At 40.0% G+C, this 22780-nt stretch overlaps 1 protein-coding gene across 2 annotated transcripts in view; it reads right to left on the reverse strand.

The window, feature by feature from the left end:
- Window positions 1–22780, reverse strand: part of ALG14 (ALG14 UDP-N-acetylglucosaminyltransferase subunit) — a 93890-nt gene that overhangs the window by 25218 nt on the left and 45892 nt on the right. For both annotated transcript variants that reach the window (XM_063625578.1, XM_063625579.1), the window contains one exon: window positions 20124–20255. In XM_063625578.1, coding sequence (XP_063481648.1) covers window positions 20124–20255 — 132 coding nt within the window. The remainder of the gene's footprint in view (window positions 1–20123; window positions 20256–22780) is intronic.

The following is a 22780-nucleotide window of genomic DNA, read 5'->3' on the forward strand; positions in this document are numbered from 1 at the left end:
AAGGCAAAAATGTTATCCCTCTGCACAGGCAGTGAGATCAGGACAGAGGAGGGGGGTGGGGACGGTCTGTCTTAATAATCACTGTATTGCCAGTATTGAAAAAGTTCCTTTTTTGTTTGAGCAAGTTCTATATGAATTTTTAATACTTGCAAGTAGACTTCTGATCTCAAAGAGGGGTTTTCCCCCTTTGTTCATTTTTTTTTTTTTTTTTTTTGTGAGAATTAAATGAAAAAATGTAGGTCTGGCTAACAAATACTAACAATTATTTTTATTTGCTGATAGCATCCATCTACCAGCATCCTATCGTCATTTCCTGTCTGAAGACATTTTTCTCTTAACAGACTGTGCCCTGCCCATGTCCCAAGTCATCTAACCAAGACTGGCAGGAACACCACCCTTTCCAGGGGCTTGGTCTGTAAAATGGAATTAGCATTTCTGCCTTAAGCTTGAATCTGGTATGTATCTGGAAAATCTCTGCATTCCTGCATGTCTAGTGAACCTTGGCTTTAGCCCCAAAATGCAAAATTCCATCAAGCCTCCTGATTTTTCATCCCATTTTGGTCTGAGACTGAAATCCTGCAGCAACTTGACTGGCTATTGCCAACATGTCTACACAAGCTAAAACAGTACCAGTTTATCTCATTCTAGATGCTAGGGGCCCCATAAACCACAGCAATACCATCCACTGGTTTGAACTTACGGAAACTATAGCAGACCTCTGCATAAGGAAGCCACTCTGACATGAATACTAGCTTGCTATCCTCCTTGAATGCAATGACTTCAAGAAGTGGGAGACAGGTTAGCCATGGAAGTCTAGGCACTTTATGTTATACCTGCCAGCTGCCCAAGTTTCAACATGCCTTTACAGCTGAACAGACCAGTTCCAAGGTAAACTAAATGAAAGCAGGCATATTTGTCTGTTTTGTTAGCTGATGTATCCCTCACCCTTAGAACAGTGCCAAGCACATAACAGGTGCTCAACAAACATTAGTGGAATTAACTAATAAAATGATCTGGTATGCTAGACATCTATTTTTGTTTTTCTCAGTATTCCTTTCTTCTGAGAATTGCTTCTTTCCCATTCCATGTTCTTCTGGTGGAGCTGTCAGTCATGAAACAGAACAAGCTAACAAATGGTGTCATGAGTCTAGGGGCTCACGGAGACACAAGTCCCTAACTCCTAGATTCCCTACAGTAAGCAGGTATCTGTAGTGCTTCCTACTTCTAGAAAATTTGAGGCATACAATCAGGAGCATTGATGAATGTGGGTGGTACATGCTGCAGGTAGATTTATTCAGAGGCTAAACTTTATGTGAACACTTATCACAAAATCCAAGCCAACAGGATAAAATAAACCTCTAGTGAGAATAAGCTTATGTTTCTATTACTGACTTTCATAACTAATCAAAGTATCAGAAATTATTCAAATAATTTAAGATGAAACTTTTTCAAATTTCTGTTAGATGAAATACAATTTTTATAAGGTTAGCTTTAGTATGATAATACTATTTAGAAAATTAGGTTTTTCAGAAAAAATGTAATCTGTAGAATAAAAAAATCCTATATATTGGATTTAAATGATCCAGTATGTGGGTAGCAGGAGAGCTATGGTTGTATAAGGATTTTTAAAAATTGTGGTAAAATATATATAAAATTTACCCTCTTAACCACTTCCTACATGTACAATTCAGTGATGGTAAGCGCATTTACAAGGTTGTGTAAATATCACCACTATCCATTTCTAGAACATTTTTATGATTACAAACAGATACCGTGTATCCCTTAACCAATAATTTCCCATTTCCCTCCTTCTTCAGCCCCTGATAACATCTATTCTGCTTTCTGTCTCTGCGAATTTGTCTATTCTGGCTACCTCAAATAAGTGGACTCAGACAATATTAGTCCTTTTGTGTTGGCTTATTTCATTTACCATGATGTTTTCAGGGTTCATCCATGTTGTGACATGTATCAGAATTGCATTTTTTATGGCTGATTAATATTCCATTGTGTATATATACTGCATTTTGTTTCTCCACATCTGTTGATGGACACTTGTTTCTACCTTTTGACTGTTGTGAATAATGCTGCTATGAATACTGGTGTACAAGTATCTGTTTGGGTCTCTGTTTTCAGTTCTTTTGAGTATATGCCTAGGAGTAAAATTGCTGGATCATATGGTAATTTTTAAATTTTTATATTTATAAAAATATTATATATTTTATTTATATTCATGTTTTATTTTTTGAGGAATTTGCAAAAGCTTTCTTAAAATGACTTACAAGACAAAAATTTATTAATTTATGAATTATACATTGTGAAAATTTTTACTCTTCACTCTCTATTTCACTTATCATTATTAAAGATGGAGCAATTACTATAGTAAGTAGAGCAGAGAATATATCATTTCCTTGTAGTGAAGGAAAGAGGAATTTCCAAGCAACACAAAGAAGTCACAATAATTGTGTTGTGCTGAAATGGATTTTGACCAGTCACCAGGGTTTTGACAAACACAAAATACACTCTTTAGAAAACCCAAAGTTCCATTCAGAAATAGAGAAAGAATAAATCCCATTATTTGATCGTACAATTGTATTCTCTGTATGCAAAATAATTGATCAGTATTCATCAAACATGTAACAGTCATGAAAGATAAGGCAAGACTGAGGAACTGTCACAGGTTGGAGGAGACTAAGGAGATCTAACAACTAAATATAATGTGGATTCTGGATTGGATGTGGAACAGAAAAAGAGCAATGGTGGAAAGACTGGTAAAATCTAAATAAAGTCTGTAATTTAGTTAATAGTATTATACCAGCATTAATATCTTGGCTTTGATAACTGTACCTATGATTATATAATATGTTAACATTAGTGGGAGCCGAGTAAAAAGCACACAAGAATTCTCTACTATTTTTGCAACTTTTGTGTAAGTTTAACATGATTTCAAAATAAAAAGCTAAAAGGAATTATAGTTTCTAGACTTTAATAGGCATTTGAAATTATTAACCGAAATAATTAGAGATAGCAATGATAAATTTGGGGTTTTAAGTATGATCCATGAATGAGCCTCCAACATTCACAGAAGAAAAAATATTAGACTTTTTATAGTTAGTGCCTCTAATAAACAATCTCTCATGTCCCTTCATTGTCATACTGGTCCTGTGTTTCTTCCTCCTATATCCATCCTCCCAAATCTTTCAACTTTATCTTCTGGAAAAAACTTTACATAAGAAGGCTCCTCCTAACATTTGTAGCTTCTCAAATAATTCTCCTCTTCAACTATTGCCAAATCAATGTTTATAGCCCAGATTGCTCTCTGAGTTCTGACAGTACATCCAATGGACATCCCTACTTCCAAATGCAGCTGAAGTTTGACTGATTTGCCCAAGCCAGAAACATAGGACTCAGCCTAGATTTGTCCTCAACCACCTCCATTCTCTGCTCCCAAGTATCTTAGTCTGTTTTGTAGTATAAAATCTAATATATTCCACTCACTAAAGTATAAAGCTAAAATTCAGCCATCTTTATCATTGATATAGACACGATGAAGCTGTCTATCAATGATAAAGATAAAACCTCACTTTGGCCTAAATGGCAAAAGAGATTGTAGAAATTGGTTATAGGTGAATTCAGGAAGTTTTTGATGGTGAAAATGCCCTTTATATTTTGTATTAAAAGAGAAAGAAGCTATAAGCTATTGAATACTGATATTTCTATCAGCCATGTGCCTACTCATTTGTGTATTATGGATTTAGAAAATACCACAAAAATGAATTAGTTCCTTTTGCCATTCCTAAATTCTACAAAGAAAAGATAGTTCTTGACTAGAAGAGGAAAAAAAGCCAGAATATCATTCCATATTTAGTAAAAAATTCTAAAGATTTGGAAGATAAAATTCCAATTCTAACAGAGCATAGCAGAAATAAGAACAACCAAAGTTCTTCATTATATAAATAAAGATATTGAATAAAGTCAGAAGAAACCATCCTGACCATATATTTAGAATACTGTGTGTTGACCTGGCCTTGCTATAATCAGAAAGTCAACTCAAGAAAAGCATGATAAATAGGAAGGCATCTAGATTAGCCTAGAAACCTGAAGATCCCAATTACTTCCTGCTATGGACTGAATATCTGTGACCTCCCAAAATTCATCCTTGAAATCCTCACCTCCACGGTGATGATATTAGCAGATGGGCTTTTGGGAGATGACTAGGTCATAAGGGTGGGACCCTCATGGAATAGGATTAGTGCCTTATAAAAGAGACCCTAGAATGTTCCCTCATCCCTTCTACCATTTAAGAGTACAGTGAGAAGACCGCTGTCTATGAACCAGAGAGTGGACTCTCACCAGACACCAAATGGGATGATGCCTTAACCGTGGACTTCCCAACCTCCAGGACTGTGAGAAATAAATTTCCTTCGTTTTTTTTTTTTTGAGACAGAGTCTTGCTCTGTTGCCCAGGCTGGAGTGCAGTGGCGCGATCTCAGCTCACTGCAAGCTCCGCCTCCTGGGTTCACGCCATTCTCCTGCCTCAGCCTCCTGAGTAGCTGGGACCACAGGCGGCTGCCACAGCGCCTGGCTAATTTTTCTTGTATTTTTAGTAGAGATGGGGTTTCACCGTGGTCTCGATCTCCTGACTTTGTGATCTGCCCGCCTCGGCCTCCCAAAGTGCTGGGATTACAGGTGTGAGCCACCGTGCCCAGCTGAAAAATAAATTTCTATTGTTAATAAGCACCCAGTTTATGGTACTATGTTATAGTAGCCTGCAGAGACTTCCATATATAACAGGATTAAGATTCATTATTCTTTATTATTGGAATCTAAAAACTATATGTGACTAAGTGTTTTAATCTGTATTTTTAATGACTTAAAGTGATGAAAAGTTGATATGGCTTGGCTACATCCTCACCCAAATCTCATCTTGAATTGTAGCTCCTATAATTCCCATGTGTTGTGGGAGGGACCCAGTGGGAGATAATTGAATCAAGGGGGTGGTTTCCCCCATACTGTTCTTGCAGTAGTAGGTCTCACGAGATCTGATGATTTTTTAAGGGGTTTCCCCTTTGGCTTGACTCTCATTCTCTCTTATCTGCTGCCATGTAAAACGTGCCTTTTGCCTTCTACCATGATCAAGATGCCTCCCCAGCTACATGGAACTGTGAGTCCATTAAACCTCTTTTTCTTTATAAATTACCCAGTCTCAGATACGTCTTTATTGGCAGCATGAAAACGGACTAATACAAAAGTAAAACTCAAAACATTTAACCAAATTTAGTTTAATTCTCATTTCATCACATGAACTTCTACTAAATATGATTTGGATCTTTCAGTGGATGTCACAGTAACCTGAAATCTCTAGGTTAGGGAAATAATACCATCCAACTGGGTCAGAAGTAGACTCGGAACTGAACTCACACAAACTATTTTATAATTGTTTCGTCTTATTAGAGTGAGCTACTGTGCTACTGTAGTGGAGTCCAGTAAGATTTTGCTGCTCATTAAGTAATAACTCATTCTCCACATCTGCTACTGAGAAACACAAATGCCAGATTTGGTAGTCACGAAAGCTGTGTATCTCAAACAGGCAGTTTAGTCATATACCCTGTCACCATATGTGGGTTTCTCCTTGAGAACATCTGTGGTCCATGGTCAATGGGGCCTGTTCCAGGAGCCCTGCTTTGATAGAATTTCCTAGTATGTCATGTTAGAATCAGTGAATCAGAGACTGTTGAAGTTGGAAAGAAATTATAAGTTCAAAACTGATATCACAGGAAAAGTATAATCTGATGAGATACTAGTCAAGTCTTTCCTGTATTTGTCCTGTTGAAACAATGAAAAACAGGCCAGGCACGGTGGCTCATGCCTGTAATCACAGCACTTTGGTAGGCCGATGAGGGCGAATCACCTGAGGTTGGGAGTTCAAGACCAGCCTAGCCAACAAGGTGAAACCCCTCCTCTACTAATAATACAAAAAAAGTTAGCTGGGTGTGGTGGCAGGCACCTATAATCCCAGCTACTCAGGAGGCCGAGGCAGGAGAATTGCTTGAACCTGTGAGGCAGAGGTTGCAGTGAGCCGAGATTGTGCCACAGTGACACTGTCTCAATTAAAAAAAAAAAAAAAGAAAGAAACAATAAAAAAACCCAGAAGAATCTTTCCCTCTCATCACAAATGTTAGAGTTGCTTATATAATTAAATATAGAATTGTCTCATTTTTCTAGTGCAGGGTAACAAGCTGTATTTGAAATTAACCATAAGCTATTGTTTATTCACTTATCCTAGCCCTCCATCTCTTGATGGAAATAAGTTTCCTGCTCTTTTTATTTATTATTATTATTATTATTTTTTGAGACAGAGTCTTGCTCTGTCGCCCAGGCTGGAGTGCAGTGGTGCAATCTCAGCTCACTGCAACCTCTGCCTCCCGGGTTCAAGCGATTCTCCTGCCTCAGCCTCCTGAGTAGTTGGGACTACAGGTGCCAACCACCACGCCTGGCTAATTTTTTGTATTTTTAGTAGAGATGGGGTTTCACCATATTGGCCAGGCTGGTCTCAAACTCCTGACCTTGTGACCCACCCTCCTCAGCCTCCCAAAGTGTTGAGATTACAGGCATGAGCCAACGTGCCTGGCCAGTTTCCTGCTCTTTATAATAAAAATACAGCAACCAGGATCTGGATATCTACAATGTTTTGCCAACAACTAAAACAAACAACACCCCAAATCTGTACTGACTCTGCAGACAAAAGAGGTCAAACAATTACTTCAGAGTCTCAAAATTAATTTATAGGCCTAGTGAGAAAACTAGACCAGTCTAGTAGACTAGACTCCAGCTTGGATATTTTACTGTTCTCAGGTCCCAGTGAGATAAAATGCTTCAGCATATATTTTTAGTCATGGGTTATTTTTATTTTATTAGCATTGCCTTTAAATCACTTTTTTCTTAAAAAAAAAAAAAAACCTTCTAGCATTTCCAAATTTATGATTCCCCACTTGAATTATGCAATTCCATTATGAAGCAATGGTCTATAGTTTATCCTTTACCCAACTTTTATCATTTTTTATTTAGAATCATTCTCAGAAATACAAATTAGCTGATTACTGAACGAGTTCTAATTACTCCCCAGAGACTGTGGGAGCTTAGGGTTTCAGTATAGCATTGTTCACTGTTTGGCTGTGAAACAGACTTCCTCCTCTGGTGACTGATCTGTTATCTGTTATTGATTTAAGAACTGACCTAAAGGGCTATTTGTTCTGGGCCCTTTGAAGAGCGTTTGCTTCCCCTGACTTCCAGAACTATTCTGTCGGACATCCTGAAGCCTCAGGCCATAATCTTTACTATGTAGTTTGTGCAGCCTGGAATAATGGGATAGTGGCTAATTAACCTGTTCTCACCTCCAAAAGAGGGCCTGTGATTTAAAACACCTCTAAAAAATCACATTGATGCTTCAGTCTGGAACCCTGAGGCAGGTCAATTCTGTTCCCAGTCCAGATCATCCTTCCTTCTTAGCCTCAGACTTGGGGCCATGGCTGGATTCTAGATTACAAACTCTTCTGAGCACAAATTGCCATCTCCATTTCCCACGGTGCCTAGGTCTACTCTCAGCTCACAGCAGTTACTCAATGCAAAATAAAAACAAATTTGTAAATAATTTTTTTGAATTATCTACAAATAATTAAAATTACATGTAAACTTATAATTATAATTATTTACAAATTGATTTATAAATAATTTTTATTTGTAAATAAAAAGCTTATAAAATAACAAAATTATGGCTAAATAACTTCAAAGAATAGCTTTGACAAGTAGGTTTTATGATCCCAGAGGAATGACATCAGAAAGTCTTGCACCATATTAATAGTTTCAGGCTATCTTAAAAAATAAAAAGTAATTCAATGAATAGCATTTTCTTTAAGAATTAAGTGAGCATGTTGATGGAATGGCATTAGAAAAAGACTCGAGTTCCTAAGGCTTCATTACGATTCCTAACCCTTTGCAATCTGAAGAGAGCGCTACACAGTTTTAAACTTGCCATGGCACTCAGAACAGGGGAGGCCTAAGTCCCTCTTCTTTGATAACAAAGAGGGCAGAACACACCTGATAATAGGTTGGGAGCAAGTCAGGGTAATAAAGGTGAGCCAGGAAGCAGTTCAAGGGGCTTGTGAACGCCTTTCACCTCTCAGTGGGATCCAGGAGGGATCAGAGGGTGTTAGCTGAGGACCAGATATTTAACCGAGAGAGATGGAGATCTGCAGGGAGCTGGGACTGGGTGCTGCTAATTTCCATCTGGTAGAACTAGTGTGTTCCAGTTCCTTACTATTCAGTTATTAATCAAAGACCTCTCCAAGCACCTGACACACTGCTAAGCTCCACAGGGATAATAATAAAGCCAGAAAGCTTGGTTTTGGGCTCTTAAAGTACTCACAATCTAATTTGGGGAGGGAGAAAATTCAGCAGAAGTTAAATGACTAGAGAACAATTAAATGCTAAGCTCTAAGTTCGAGAGGAGTTCACAGGAGGGCAAGATCTGTTTGGAGTAATGGTGCAAGACAAAAAGCCTCAGAAGAAGCCTCGAGAAAATGAGGAACCAAACTGGGGAACTAAGGTTGTTTATAAATCAGGTGCATGTGGATGAGCCCTTCTTGAGAGGGGCAGGTTTGGAAGGATGTCCTTGAATGGTGGTCCAGCAGGACAGAGCTGAAATTCATTAGTAAATCCTGACACACCGTTTTTGGAAGCGATGGAGTCTGTGATGAAAACATAAGAGGGCTGGAAAACAAAGAAGAGAGAGGCAAATAATCCTTGGTTGTTTTCATGCCTGAAGAGGCTCACTGTGGCATGAAAATCAGCATGAAAACAGCCAGAATACCATAGCATCCAAACTGGGCATTGTGTAGACATTCTGTGGTCTAAGTTTTAAAACATTTATTAACTCCTTATTAGCCTCTTGATTTCTGGAAGAGAATATTTAAGTTAATGACAAAAGAAGAGAAAGATCCAGGAACCTACCATGGGGGCTTCTTATGCATGAATGTTCACACAAGACTATGAAGTAGATATCATGGTCCCTGTTCTACAGATGAGGAAAAGGAAGTTTATGGAGAATAAACAGCTCACCTAAATTTGTCCAAATAGTAGAATGGCAGACCTAGATTTTAAACCCTGGTATGCATGTTGCCCAAGCCCATTTTCTCTATCCATGTAGAGAGCACCTGATACCCTTCGAGAGGAGAAAAGTCTATGATGTCTCATTTGTTGTGTGGTCAGAGAGCTGAACCTGGAGCTAGGAGTGACAAGAACTTTTTTTAATTCATGCTTTCCTATTAGTTCTAAGACTTTGGACAAGGCACTCCCTTCTTTTGGTTCTATTATCTAAACTTTAAAAATAGGGTATAGAATTAAATTGTTGGTAAGGTATCTGTATAAGTTTGTATTTCTTAGTGTACAAATGCCTTCTCCATCAGAGAATGACCATTGACTAGCATGACTGCTCTAATAAAAAGAGGAAGGGGAATATGCAGACACATGCTGATTTTTATATTTAGAAACCCACCAAGATATAAATATAAATTTGGAAATCTGCCAAGATCTAAATCTGATAAATATGAACTATTCTGCCACAACAGCAATGGCAGCTCCAGGAGTTTAAAGAAGGTGCAGTGACAGCAGGTTTATCTCACAATTGTGTGCAATAAGCCCACTGCCTTCATTTACGTGGCATGCATTTAGTCCCCAAGAACATCTATTGGGCCTCCAAGCCACCCCTCAGCACTGCTACTGCCCACTCAGATCCTCAGAAAAAGGCTTGAAGGCTGGACACAAAGACAATCCAGTCAGGGAACCTACAAAAATGAAACCACCAGAAGTAAGAGACCACAGAGAGGATAGCCCAGACAGGTAGTCATTACTTAGGGCTGCTTAATGTCCATCCTGCAGTCACCAGCCCTTGCAATTTTGCAAAAGGTTGTGTGTGTGTGTGTGTGTGTGTGTGTGTAGTGTGGTGTGAAGTGAAATACCTTCACCAAATATGTGGTCCAAATACTGAACAACTATGTGAATCAGACAAGATGTGTGTGTCTGCTATGGCCCAAGGATCATCAGTTTGCTTCAGAACTGGCTGATAAAAAAGAGAAGGCAGGAGGCCCTGATGAGTGCTGGTCTTAGAAATAAAAAGGAGCTAACTGAAGAAGACAAAAGGCATTGAGAAAGACCTTGTCCAATTCACATCTGAATAAAGTCCATCAGTAATCCCTAAGTTCCTACACATCTAATTCCTGCAATGCTTAACTGTTTTTAACACCTATCTGCTTCCTACAGTCAACTACAGGAAAAGCCCTTGAAATGAAGAGTCACTGTGCTAGGAAAAAAAAATGGCAAAACTGGTGAAAATTAAAGTTCATTTCCCAGTAGACCTAAAGGAGACCTAGGGGAAGAATTCCTGCGGTATAATCTGATCGGGGCAATTGGAAAGGAGTGCAGGGAAACAGGCCAACCACTAGGGTCTTTGTGATGAAAACACGTAGGAGAGAATGTCAAGGATAAGATGAAACAGGGGCTTCAACACGAGCCCAATGGAGGGTAGAGGTGTAGATGAGAGGAAGAAAGAGAAAGAACAATTAAAGCATGGAAGGAGACAGGAGAGGAGGGCCATGTATCAGGCACGGCTGTAGAAGGGCAACCACCTTCTTGAAAGCCCCTTGGGATGTGTATGGGTGATAGGTGCTCCCAAAGGAAACCCTGGGGAACCCCAGAATGACTCTAACAGCCACATCAACATCATAATTCAAGCAAATATATATATTTTTGAGATCTACGATATCTAAAATCCAATGAGGCACAGGAGCTCCAAGGATCATATGTCCTGGCAGGAGGTGAGAAGCAGTAAGTGGTTTTGAATGGCAGGGAATCACTTTCCCAGCAGAGGGAGTGGCTTGGTTAAAAGCAAGTGGATCTGCCAGCTGTGATCTTTCCATTGGCGCTTCCATTACTCCTATTTGATAGGAAGGAGAAGCTAACTCAGAGAAGCTAACTGATTAGCTTTGAGTCACCACACCTAACTACTGACAAAGATGAGAGTAAAGCCAAAACCTCCTGATTTGTAGGATGGTATTTCTTCTTGTGTATCACAACTGAGGTAAAATGGATGCAAACCAGAGAAAAAAGTAGATTGGAAATTATAGGAAATCAAATGGGAAGCAAATATTCAGGATGAATTCTCAATGAAACCTATAAAGAAACTATGAGGTGGCCAGGTGCAGTGGTTCAGGCCTGTAATCCCAGCACTTTGGGAGGCTGAGGCGGGCAGATCACTTGAGGTCAGGAGTTTCAGACCAGCCTGGCCAACATGGTGAAACCCCGCCTCTACTGAAAATAAAAAAATTAGCTGGGTGTAGTGGCACACTCCTGTAATCCCGGCTACTCGGGAGGTTGAGGCAGGAGAATAGCTTGAACCCGGGAGGCAGATGTTGCAGTAAGCCGAGCTCATGTCAATGCACTCCAGCCTGGGTGACAGAGCAAGATTCTGTCTCAATTAGTAGAAAAAAAAGAAAAAAGAAAAAAGGGAAGGAAGGAAGGAAGGAAGGAAGGAAGGAAGGAAGGAAGGAAGGAAGGAAGGAAGGAAGGAAGGAAGGGTAAATATGGGGAGTTCTTTTATGACCTTAAGAATGAAAGTTTGCCTTACATAAGCTGCATGTGGTTTCCACAGAGAGCAGGAAATTCACCCCCTACCTTCTCCCAACCTCCAGCCCCTCCCAATTCTGTTCTTTCATAGAAGTGACCAGTGGGGAATTTTTCTCTCCTTGTGTGACTTCACAGAGATGAATCATGGCTCCTTGAAAAACTGAAACAGGCAAATTGGCTTAGGAATAATTAAACAGCAACAGACCAAGTTCCCTGAATCCAGGCACTGTCTCCACTAACAAGGCTTATCTACAAAATACTGTACTGTGTAAGCAAATCTTGTGAAAAATAACATCTGGAACTTTAAGATGTAGACACAACTGATTTAAGCATGTGATACCTGTCTTTAAAGTGATTGGCCCACAAAAGCAAACCTGTTTTCACAAACTGTCAGCCATAAACATATTTTAAAAATTGCTTGTGTGAAAGATTTGTATAAGTGGCTTAAATGTGAATTCAGGAAGACCAAGAATGCAAAATGGTATTTTGCTAACAAATGGAATTTGCTGCCCTTTGCAATTCTACAGCTGATTCCACTGCAGGATTTCATTTTTTATGGCAGAATATGGAAGTTTTGACATTGCAAACATGAGAAACTTATAAATCTGGTATTCACATTTCTTAAAAAAATTATCAGTCACAATATGTTCTTTCTGTAATTTGAAGGTCTTATCAGCAGGGACCTTCTTGCTATTTTTAAGCATGTATAATACCAGCTCAAACTCTCTAACCTGTTTCTGATTGGATCTTTTACATTCCTCACCCAAGAATGCTAACATAGCTTTTGCAGTAAGCCATGATAGTATTTGAAATTTGTAAGGTGTTTACTCATTCCACTTATCCTCATTCTTGATTGTAAGGTCCTTTTGAAGAACATTTTAATAATCATTTGCCCATGTATCTTAGGGAAAATCAGTTAACCCTTTTGACTATGTGGAAAAGGCACCACTGAAGGTGAGAAGCAGCTTGGCTTATATCTGCTGTAAAATGCTGTCCTGGTATGAGTGGAATTTCAAATTGCATGCTAACAGGTAAAGAAGCGATAACCTGGCTGGGCGCAGTGGCTCATGCTTGTAATCCCAGCACTTTGGGAGGCCGAGGCGGGTGGATCACCTGATGTCGGGAGTTTGAGACCAGCCTGACCAACATGGAGAAACTCTGTCTCTACTAAAAATACAAAATTAGCCGGGCATAGTGGTGCATCGCTATAATCCCAGCGATAAGCTTTCTACAGGTGATTTAACTTCATATATGTTTTACACTAGAAAAAGAAATCCATGATACATGGCCGGGTGCGGTGGCTCATGCCTATAATCCTAGCACTTTTTGAGACTGAGGCGGGTGGATCACCTGAGGTCAGGAGTTCAAGACCAGCCTGGCCAACATGGTAAAACCCCATCTCTACTAAAAATACAAAAGTTAGCTGGGTGTGGTGTCACGCGTCTGTAATCCCAGCTACTCAGGAGGCTGGGGCAGGAGAATCGCTTGAACTCGGGAGGCGGAGGTTGCAGTGAGCCAAGATCGTATCACTGCACTCCAGCCTGGGCAACAGAGCGAGACTAAGTCTCAAAAAAAAAGATAAAAAATTACACAAGGAGAAAAATAAGTCATCAAATTGCAAAGTATCAAAGAGTAAATGCTAACTGAAAAAGATACATCTACTCAATGACTTCTGGGCAGGGTAAACAAGGAATTATAAAGACCATGAAGGAGACAGCCTTTGATCTCCAGAGGCTGTTAGAAAACACTGTCTGTGTTTTAATCTTTTTTTTTTTTTTTTTCTCCCTCAAATGAAGTAAAAAGTGCTAAGTGGTGTCCAGGCACAGTGGCTCACTCTTGTAATCCCAGCACTTTGGGAGGCCGAGTTGGGCAGATCACCTGAGGTCAGGAGTTTGAGACCAGCCTGACCAACATGGAGAAACCCCGTCTCTACTAAAAATACAAAATTAGCCGGGCGTGGTGGCACATGCCTGTAATCCCAGCTACTCGGGGGGGTGAGGCAGGAGAATTGCTTGAACCCAGGATCCAGAGGTCGCAGTGAGCCAAGATCACACCATTGCACTCCAGCCTGGGCAACAAGAGCAAAACTCCATCTCAAAAAACAAAAACAAAAACAAAAAACCCACAAAACTCTAAGTGGTTCTACCACACCAAGAAATTAAAGTAAAACAACTACTGATGAAAATGTTTTGGAACTCAATGCTGTATAAGCATGTGGTGGTTGCACAGCATGGTGAATGTACTAAAATGCCACTGAATTGTACACTGTAAAATGGCTAGTTTTATATTATGTGAATTTCACTTCAATTAAAGAAATAAAGCAAGTGTACTCTGGTTAAGGTGAATGAGAAACTTTCACCATTTTCTTATGGTGCTTTGATAAAGAGAATATTTAACACTTCAGAAACATGTTATCAAAAAAATCCTTAGACGAATTCAGCGATTAATTCAGAGAGAGCAAAAGTTAACCAAGGAGCAGTTATGCAATGTTTTTTTCCTATTCTACTTTTTCCAGCCCACCTAAAAGCTGTAAATGTCATCATCAGGTTTTAATAGCTTCTCTGACTTCTCCTTTCCTAATCTCTCTCCTACCCAGATTTACTCTTTCAAAATTTATTGAATTCCCACGTGCCCCACGCTCTAGAATAGGTGCTGGCAGTGCCAAGATGAGTAATACACCTCACCGTTCCTCAAGGAGTTCACGGTCTGTATTCAAATCTTTAAAACTTCCCATGATGCTTCCCTACTGACTCTAGTTACACAAACTAAAACTTTAATGATCCCACTTAACTTGGAGGGCAGCAGCCCTTCTGAGGCTCTCCATTACATATTCAATTATCGGTGCTGTCTGTGCCCTCATCTTTTATTTTTTCCTCAGGTCAAAGAGAGATTTTAAAGATTCTAAACAGAAACATCACTTTCTTGATTTTCAAGTGCTATACAAATAGAGCTCCTGTTTCACATGATCCTTTAAAATAAGCACTGAAAGTCTATGAAGCTGGGACTAGCTCTAGGAATTACTCATGCATCTAAGGTCATTTCAAAGGCTTCCCTTCTCTTCACCCGGCCCTCTGTTCTCACCTCGTCACCAGCACCTCCCATTACCCTCGTCTATAAGGCCAGGTCTCTAGAGCTCACTGCCTGTGACCACATCAGTCCCTTCTTCGAAAACAGTTTTGTTTTCCTCATGTTTTCCTTTTCCTTATCCTCTCACAACTGAATTCCTTTTCATTCAACTTTCATTTTTGTTTTAACTGTGACCTCACAGCTATCCTTGGGAAAACACATTGGCTTTCACCTTGAAAGGAAGAGTCCCCACCAGCCTCAGATCCAAATGGAACAGTGACAACTCACGAGTGATGCAGGCAAAGCAAAACAAGAGAGCAAAAATCGCAGGCAAAGCCACGCTGGCTTCTGCAGACAGGAAAAACGTAATGTTTGCCAAGTGGAAAAAGCATCGACTTAGAAAGAAAAATCATTTTCAAGCTGCTGAGAGTCCCCCAAAATGGATACAAGTAAAAACAACTCAAAGCAATCTAACTGCTAATATGCAGCCGAATTTTGACACAGATGTTGTTCTGAACTCACTCAATGTGAAACAGAAGCTATAACATTTAAACTAAATACCTCATTTATGGATGGAAGCAGCTACAGGTTGTCACTCAGCCAATGTGTCAGTGGCACAGCTGGTAATTTCACCATGCAGCTGGGAAAAGCAGTTTGTCGGTCACAAGAAACCAGATACTTGGGAGGATTTTCACATCAAACCACTTCTCGCAGTGGACTCTGACCATCATCAGACTTGCTAAATGCACGTACAGTGCAGGGCCAGTCCTTCTGTAACTTTAAGGAGGCTGCCAAATTTACAGTGCATATATGGAGAGGAAACACACAGTGGGAAGGAGTAACACTGGCATTATTTTAACGCATCATAGAGGACTGGGCAACAGAGGAGCAGGAACTGAGGAAACCTAAACAAATGGCTCCCAATTATGATCTCATTAATCTTGGAAAACATGAAGCAGTAGACAAGTGTGGTCTAATTGTTTCTCATTTGACTTGGCTTGGAAAACCTTACTCTCACTTAATTCCATTGACAGATAAGCATCTTGGGACAGCTGACCTTTTCTTTGTCTAGCCAAGTTTCCTTTGAACATGTTATAAAGTTTTTTGATCACCACCAAATATAATACCAGATGAAAGTCATTATACAAAGAGAATCAAATTAACAACAGTTAAGGAGAAAAAGTTCCCGTAAGGGTTCTGGCATGTCAACAACTAACAAGAGTTAATTGCCTCTTCTTAATATTTCAAACACATGTTAATTAGTAGGCCAATAAAAATTTTATATACTATACAAACCGTGATAATCTTGGTGCCACCTACTTTGTGGCTCACCACAGAAAACACCTAATCAAAAAAAAAAATCACAGTATCCTACTTATAGATAATAACCCACCGTCCGTGTCATCAACATTTTTTTTGAGACGGAGTCTTACTCTATCCCCCAGGCTGGGGTGCAGTGATCTCAGCTCACTGTAACCTCTGCCTCCTGGGATCAAGCAATTCTCCTGCCTCAGCCTCCTGAGTAGCTGGGATTACAGGCGCCCACCATCATGCTTGGCTAATTTTTGTATTTTTAGTAGAGACAGGGTTTCACCATGTTGGCCAGCCTGGTCTCGAACTCCTGACTTCAAGTGATCCACCCGCTTTCGCCTCCCAAAGTGCTGGAATTATAGGCATGAGCCTCCGCACCCAGCCATCAACTTTCTACTGCTATGAACTTAGACATTTCACAGCTCAAACTGGGTATGAAACATGGAAAAAAATGACTAAATAAAATAATGGCCTTCTTTCATACAAAGCGTGAGTGAGTGTAGATGTACCAAGTACATCTAAATTTGTCATGGTGAATTAAACCAGCTTCAGGCAAAGAGGCAGAGTATTAGGCTGAAATGGTCCATTTCCTTTCAATTTGTTAATATGGAGAATCTGAAATTTATTTTTTACTTGATTAAAAATTAAATTAAGTTTTATTTTTGTATGCAGAGCTCTTTCCTTAAGCATTTCATTTGGTAATGGCCAGGGTGGAATGAAGCCAGTAATCAAACACTGCAGACTTTGGAAACCCTCCTGGTTTTTCAGACTCTTAATAAAGCCTGAGAAGAGCACCAGTGTAGGGAGTGGGTGTCTTCGTTTTTTGTGATGACTCACTTTATCCAGTATTCATTCATTTATTTTTAAGTCATTCCTCAAATATGTGGAAGCTTTTCTAGAAAGGACCATGGAAAATGCAAAAATACTTGGCCTTTACCCTCAAGAACTTTATAGATCTTTTTCCCCCAACGTAAGCAGTCTTCTTACTTTAATAATCAGCAATCTCACAATAACTTTTCTATTCTTCTCCTTGAAACAAACTAATTCCTCTTTAGGAGTATATTTTCAAGAGAATATGAGATCAGCCTACTCATTCGATCCGGCTAAATTTTTTGCATTTTTAGTAGAGATGGGATTTCACCGTGTTAGCCAGGATGGTCTCGATCTCCTGACCTCGTGATCCACCTGCCTCAGCCTCCCAAAGTGCTGGGATTACAGGCGTGAGCCACCGCGCCCAGCCTTTTAAATAGGGTCTCTATTTTCAACTGAATTAATCTGTATTTCAAGTCTACCTGTTGTTTCTTTACTCCATGTTCCCTGAAGCCAAAGTATAAGCTTCCTGAAGAGCTGTTTTATTCATCCCTTTTAGTACCTGCTGCATTAAAGATATTTTTTAAAATACTAGATAACTTTTTAATTGAGCAAGTTAGCTAATACTGGCAGAATCCAATACATGTCTAAAGAAAATTGGAGTGACATAACATCTTGGTTACTTAGGTCTCTCTGGCAGGGCAATTTCGTGTTTGTTCTTAAAGTGAACATGAAGACTTGAACTTCTTGATTTGCATGACTTTTGTGGGATTTTTCTGGGTCAAGTGAATAGCGAGCCATTTTCACAGATCACCTCAGGTCACTTAGGGGTAGAGCTGTGTTTACTTTTATACCTCGAGTGCACATTATAAATCCTGTCATAGAGTAGGGTCCTAGTCAAGTTTCATCATGAGAGTTTAGGAATTCAGTCACATCTTCAGGCTGTACTTCTAATTCTAGCTCTGTTGCTACTTCTGTCACCTCTGCAATTACTTCTTCCACTTGAGTCTTGAACCTCTCAAAGTCATGCAGGAGGGCTGGAATATACTTCTCCCAAACTCCTGTTTCTGGACATCTTCCCATAAATCAAGAATGTTCTTAATGGCATCTAGAATGGTGTATCTTTTCCAGAAGGTTTTCAATTGACTTTGTCCAGATCCATCAGAGGAATCACTATCTATGGCAGCTATAGCCGTACAAATGTTTTCTTAAATAGTAAAACTTGCAAGTCAAAATTATGCCTTGATTTATGGGCTGCGGAACAGATGCTGTGTTAGCAGGCATAAAGATATTAATCTCCTTGTGTATCTCCATCAGAGCTCTTGGGTAATTAGGTGCATTGTCAATGAGCAGTATATTTTGTATTTTTTTTTAAATAAAAACATCCAGTCCAATATATCAAGAGCAGTAATATTTTGAAAGGAAGCTCTGTCTCGAGTAGTAGGTCTCAACAGTGGGTTTAAAGTATTTAGCAAACCATGCTGTAAACAGATGTGCTGTCATCTAGGCTTTGTTGTTCCACTTATAGAGCATAGGCAGAATAGATTTAGCATAATTCTTAAGGGCCTGAGGATTTTCAGAATGGTAAATGAGCACTGGCTTCAATTTAAAGTCAACAGCTACATAGAGTCAGCCTGTCCCTTGAAGCTTTGAAGCCAGGTATTGACTTCTCCTCTCTAGCCGTGAGAGTCCTGGATGACACCGTCAAATATAAGGCAGTTTTGTCTATATGGAAAATACGTTGATTAGTGTAGCCACCTTAATCAATTATCTTAACTAGATTTTCTGGATAAATTGCTGCAGCTTCTACATCAGTACCTGCTGCTTCACCTTGCACTTTTATGCTATGGAGATGGCTTCTCTCTTTAAGTCTCAATCAACCTTTGCTACCTTCAAACTTTTCTTCTGCAGCTTCCTCACCTCTCTCAGTCTTTACAGAATTAAAGAGAATTAGGTCTTTGTCCTGAATTAGGTTTTGGCTTAAGGGAATGTGGCTGGTTTGATATTCTATCCAGACCACTCAAACTTTCTCCATATCAGCAATGAGGCCATGTCATGTACTATCATGAAATCAGTGTGTTCACGGAAGTAGCACTTTTTTTTTTGAGATGGAGTCTTGCTCTGTCGTACAGGCTGGAGTGCAGTGGCGCAATCTCAGCTCACTGCAAGCTCTGCCTCCCGGGTTCACACCATTCTCCTGCCTCAGCCTCCTGAGTAGCTGAGACTACAGGCCCCCGCCACCACGCCCGGCTAATTTTTTGTATTTTTAGTAGAGACAGGGTTTCACCGTGTTAGCCAGGATGGCCTCGATCTCCTGACCTTGTGATCCGCCCACCTCGGCCTCCCAAAGGGCTGGGATTATAGGTGTGAGCCACTGCGCCCGGCCTGGAGTAGCACTTTTAATTTCCTTCAAGAACTTTTCCTTTGCATTCACAACTTGGCTAACTGCCTGTTGCAAAGGCTTTCCTCACTAAGGAAATCTAGCTTGTGATTTAAAATGTGAAACATAAGAAATACTACCTTTCACTTGAACACTGAGAGGCCACTGCAGGGTTATTAATTAGCCTAATTTCAATATTGTTGTGTCTCATAGACAGGGAAGCCCAAGGAATGTGTGTGTGTGTGTGTGTGTGTGTGTGTGAGAGAGAGAGAGAGAGGACAGCAGGCTGTTGGAGCAGTCAGAACACATACATTTATTAAGTTCACTGTCTTATGTAAGCACGATTCACAGTGTCCCCAAACAATTGCAACAATAACATCAAAGATTACTGGTCACAGGCCAGGCGCAGTGGCTCATGCCTGTAATCCCAGCACTTTGGGAGGCCGAGGCGGGCAGATTACTTGAGGTCAGGAGTTCAAGACCAGCCTGGAAAACATGGTGAAACCCCATCTCTCTTAAAAATACAAAAATTAGCAAGGCATGGTGGCACGCACCTGTAGTCCCAGCTACTCGGGAGGCTGAGGCAGGAGAAAGAGCACTTTGTGATAAAAGTCACAAAAAATCCAAGGATGATATCTTAGTCTATTTCAGGTGCTATAATGAGATACGATAAACTGGGTGGCTTATAAAGAACTGATATTTATTTCTTCCAGTTCTGAAGCCTGGGAAGTCCAAGATCAAGGCACCAGCCAGTTCACGGTCTTGCATACTACCTGGCACACTAATAAATGGTAGCTGTTTAAGAAAACTGTATGTCCTGTTACTAACGAAAGATCTACAAGGAGTTACTTTCCCTCTCCTTAGTGATGGTCTTACTTACCAAATCTGGCTTCACCCGGTGAATCAGGGGAAAGGAGAGCCACATGGAGTGCAAGGTGGTGAAAACGGTGGAGGGCCAGGACTGCTGAACCTCCCGGCTTCTTGGAATTCGGTGAATGTAGTATTTGGTATACTGGAAGGAAACAGAAGGAATCCAAATCAACTGAGTCACTGATATCAAAGTTAAATATAGTAACAATTAACAGCTGTAGAAATAGAAATGCTTTCTTGTTTATTTTAAATTTTCATTCTAATCACTTTTAAATTAGAGTTGTAATGCCTATCTCATGCTTTATATAACACATCAGATGGGATCACATATGACAAAAAAGTTCCTATGATTCAAAAAATGTTAAAGTCAGTTTGAACAATAAGTTGGTGGAAGTTTCTATAAACTACGTTTCAGGCAAAGAATTTAACCTGCTGATATACAGAGTTCTTACCAGTCAGTATGTAAGACAAGTAACCTAGTATCAAGACGGTCAAAGACAGATAACTCCAAACAGAAGAAATACAGATAATGATAAACCTGTAGAAAGATGGCCAATAAGCACAAGAGAAAACGAGTCATTTTCACCTACTTGATTGGCAAGGACAGTGGAGAACCAGTGTTGTTGAGAGTATAGGGAAATAGACATTTACATTCCCTGGGTAAATACATGGGTACAACTTTTTGGAAGGGCAATCTGGAAATATCTATCAGAACTTTAAATGTGTCTTCCTTTGATCCAGCATTTCTGCTTCTGGAAATATATCCCGCAGATTACCCCACTGTATCATTGTTTGTATTTGTGGAAACTGAAACTAGACCAAATATTCTCCAGTAGGGGATGGAGAAGTGCATACAGTAAAATATATGGAGATACATTAACAAATGACATAGAACTATATGAACTCGTGTAGAAGATATCCCAAGACACATTAAGTGAATTACGCAAGTTGGAAGACAGCATGTTTAATATAATCCAGCATCAATTAACAAAATACTCACATGCATACATACACACATTAGTATTTGTTAGTTTGGTTTTTTTTGAGACAAGGTCTCACTCTGTTGCTCAGGCTGGAGTGCATGGTGCAATCACAGCTCACTGCAGCCTTGACCTCCCTGGGCTCAGGTGATCCTCCCACCTTAGACTCCCAAGTAGCTGGGACCACAGGCCCATGCCACCACACCCAGATCTTCCCACCTCAGCCTCCAGTAGCTGGGACCACGGGTGTGGGCCACCCTGTCCAGCTAATTTTTTTGTATAGACAGGTTCTCGTCATGTTGCCCAGTCTGGTCTCGAACTTCTGGGCTCAAGTGATCTACCCACCCTGGCCTCCCAAAGTGCTAGAATTATAGGTTTGAGTCACTATACTCAGCCATGCATTAGTGCTTTCATTAAAAAAAATCTGGAACTGGGCTGGGCACAGTGGCTCACGCCTGTAATGCGAGCACTCTGGGAGACCCAGGCAGGTGGATCTTCTGAGGTCAGGAGTTCAAGACCAGCCTGGCCAACATGGTGAAACCCCATTCTCTACAAAAAATACAAAAATCTGTCAGGTGCCTGTAGACTCAGCTATTTGGGAGGCTGAGGTAGGAGAATCGCTTGAACCTTGGAGGTGGAGTTTGCAATGATCAGAGATCATGCCACTGAACCCCAGCTTGGGCAACAGAACAAGAGTCTGCCTCAAAAAAAAGAAAAAGAAAAAAAATCTGGAACTGGAACTACATGCCATAAATTACAGAGAAGATGATATTACAGGATATTTTCATTTTTCAGGTCAGAATAACTTTGAATACATTAAAAATTTGTAACAAGAAAGTGGTATTTTCATAATCAAGAGAAACCAACATATTTTCCCTGAATCAAAGTTCCAGGTATATTGGTTACCTATTTCTGTGTAACAAATAACCTCCAAATTTACCAGCTTAAAACAACAAGTATATTCTGTTTTTCACAGTTTCTGTGGGTCAGGAACCAAGAGTGGCTTAGTTGGGTTATTGTGGCTTGCAGTGACTCATGAACTTGAAATCAAGTGGGTGGCTAGGGTTGTAGTCATCTGAAGGTTTGACTGGGGCAGAAGAATCCACTTCCAAGGTGGCTCACTCATATGGCTGGCCATTTAGTGCTGATTGCTGGTTGGTATCCTTAGTTCCCTGCCAAATGGATCTTTCCATAGGGCTCCTTAATTAAGTGTTCTCATTACGCAACAGTTAGCCCCTTCAAAGTAAGTGCTCCAAGAGGAGGCAAGGCAGAAATTGTAATGTCTTTTATGACCTGACCTCAGAAGTCACATTTTGATATTTCTGATATTTTGATATTAGTTACACAGGTCAACTCTATTTGATATGGAAGGGGCTACACTGGAATGTGAATACCAAGAAGTGAGAATCATTGAGGGCTTTCTTGGAGCCTGGCTACCACACAGTTAAGTCAAAAGTAAAGAACAGAATATTTAATACATTCTTCCTCTCCCTTTGGCCTTGAGAAACAATATGTTCCTTGAGAAAAGAAGAATAGAAAAGTCTTTTTCTACACCAGTGAAAAGCATATAACTACTTTCTTGCACTCAGAAAAAGGTGTGAAATTGTGTCTGGAGGCTTCTATTATGCTCCAAGAGAACATGAGTGCAGTTCTTACAGACTCAGCACAAAGTGAAAATGGAAATGTG

This window comes from Symphalangus syndactylus, chromosome 12 (genome assembly GCF_028878055.3).
Source record: "Symphalangus syndactylus isolate Jambi chromosome 12, NHGRI_mSymSyn1-v2.1_pri, whole genome shotgun sequence".
NCBI lineage: Eukaryota > Metazoa > Chordata > Mammalia > Primates > Hylobatidae > Symphalangus > Symphalangus syndactylus.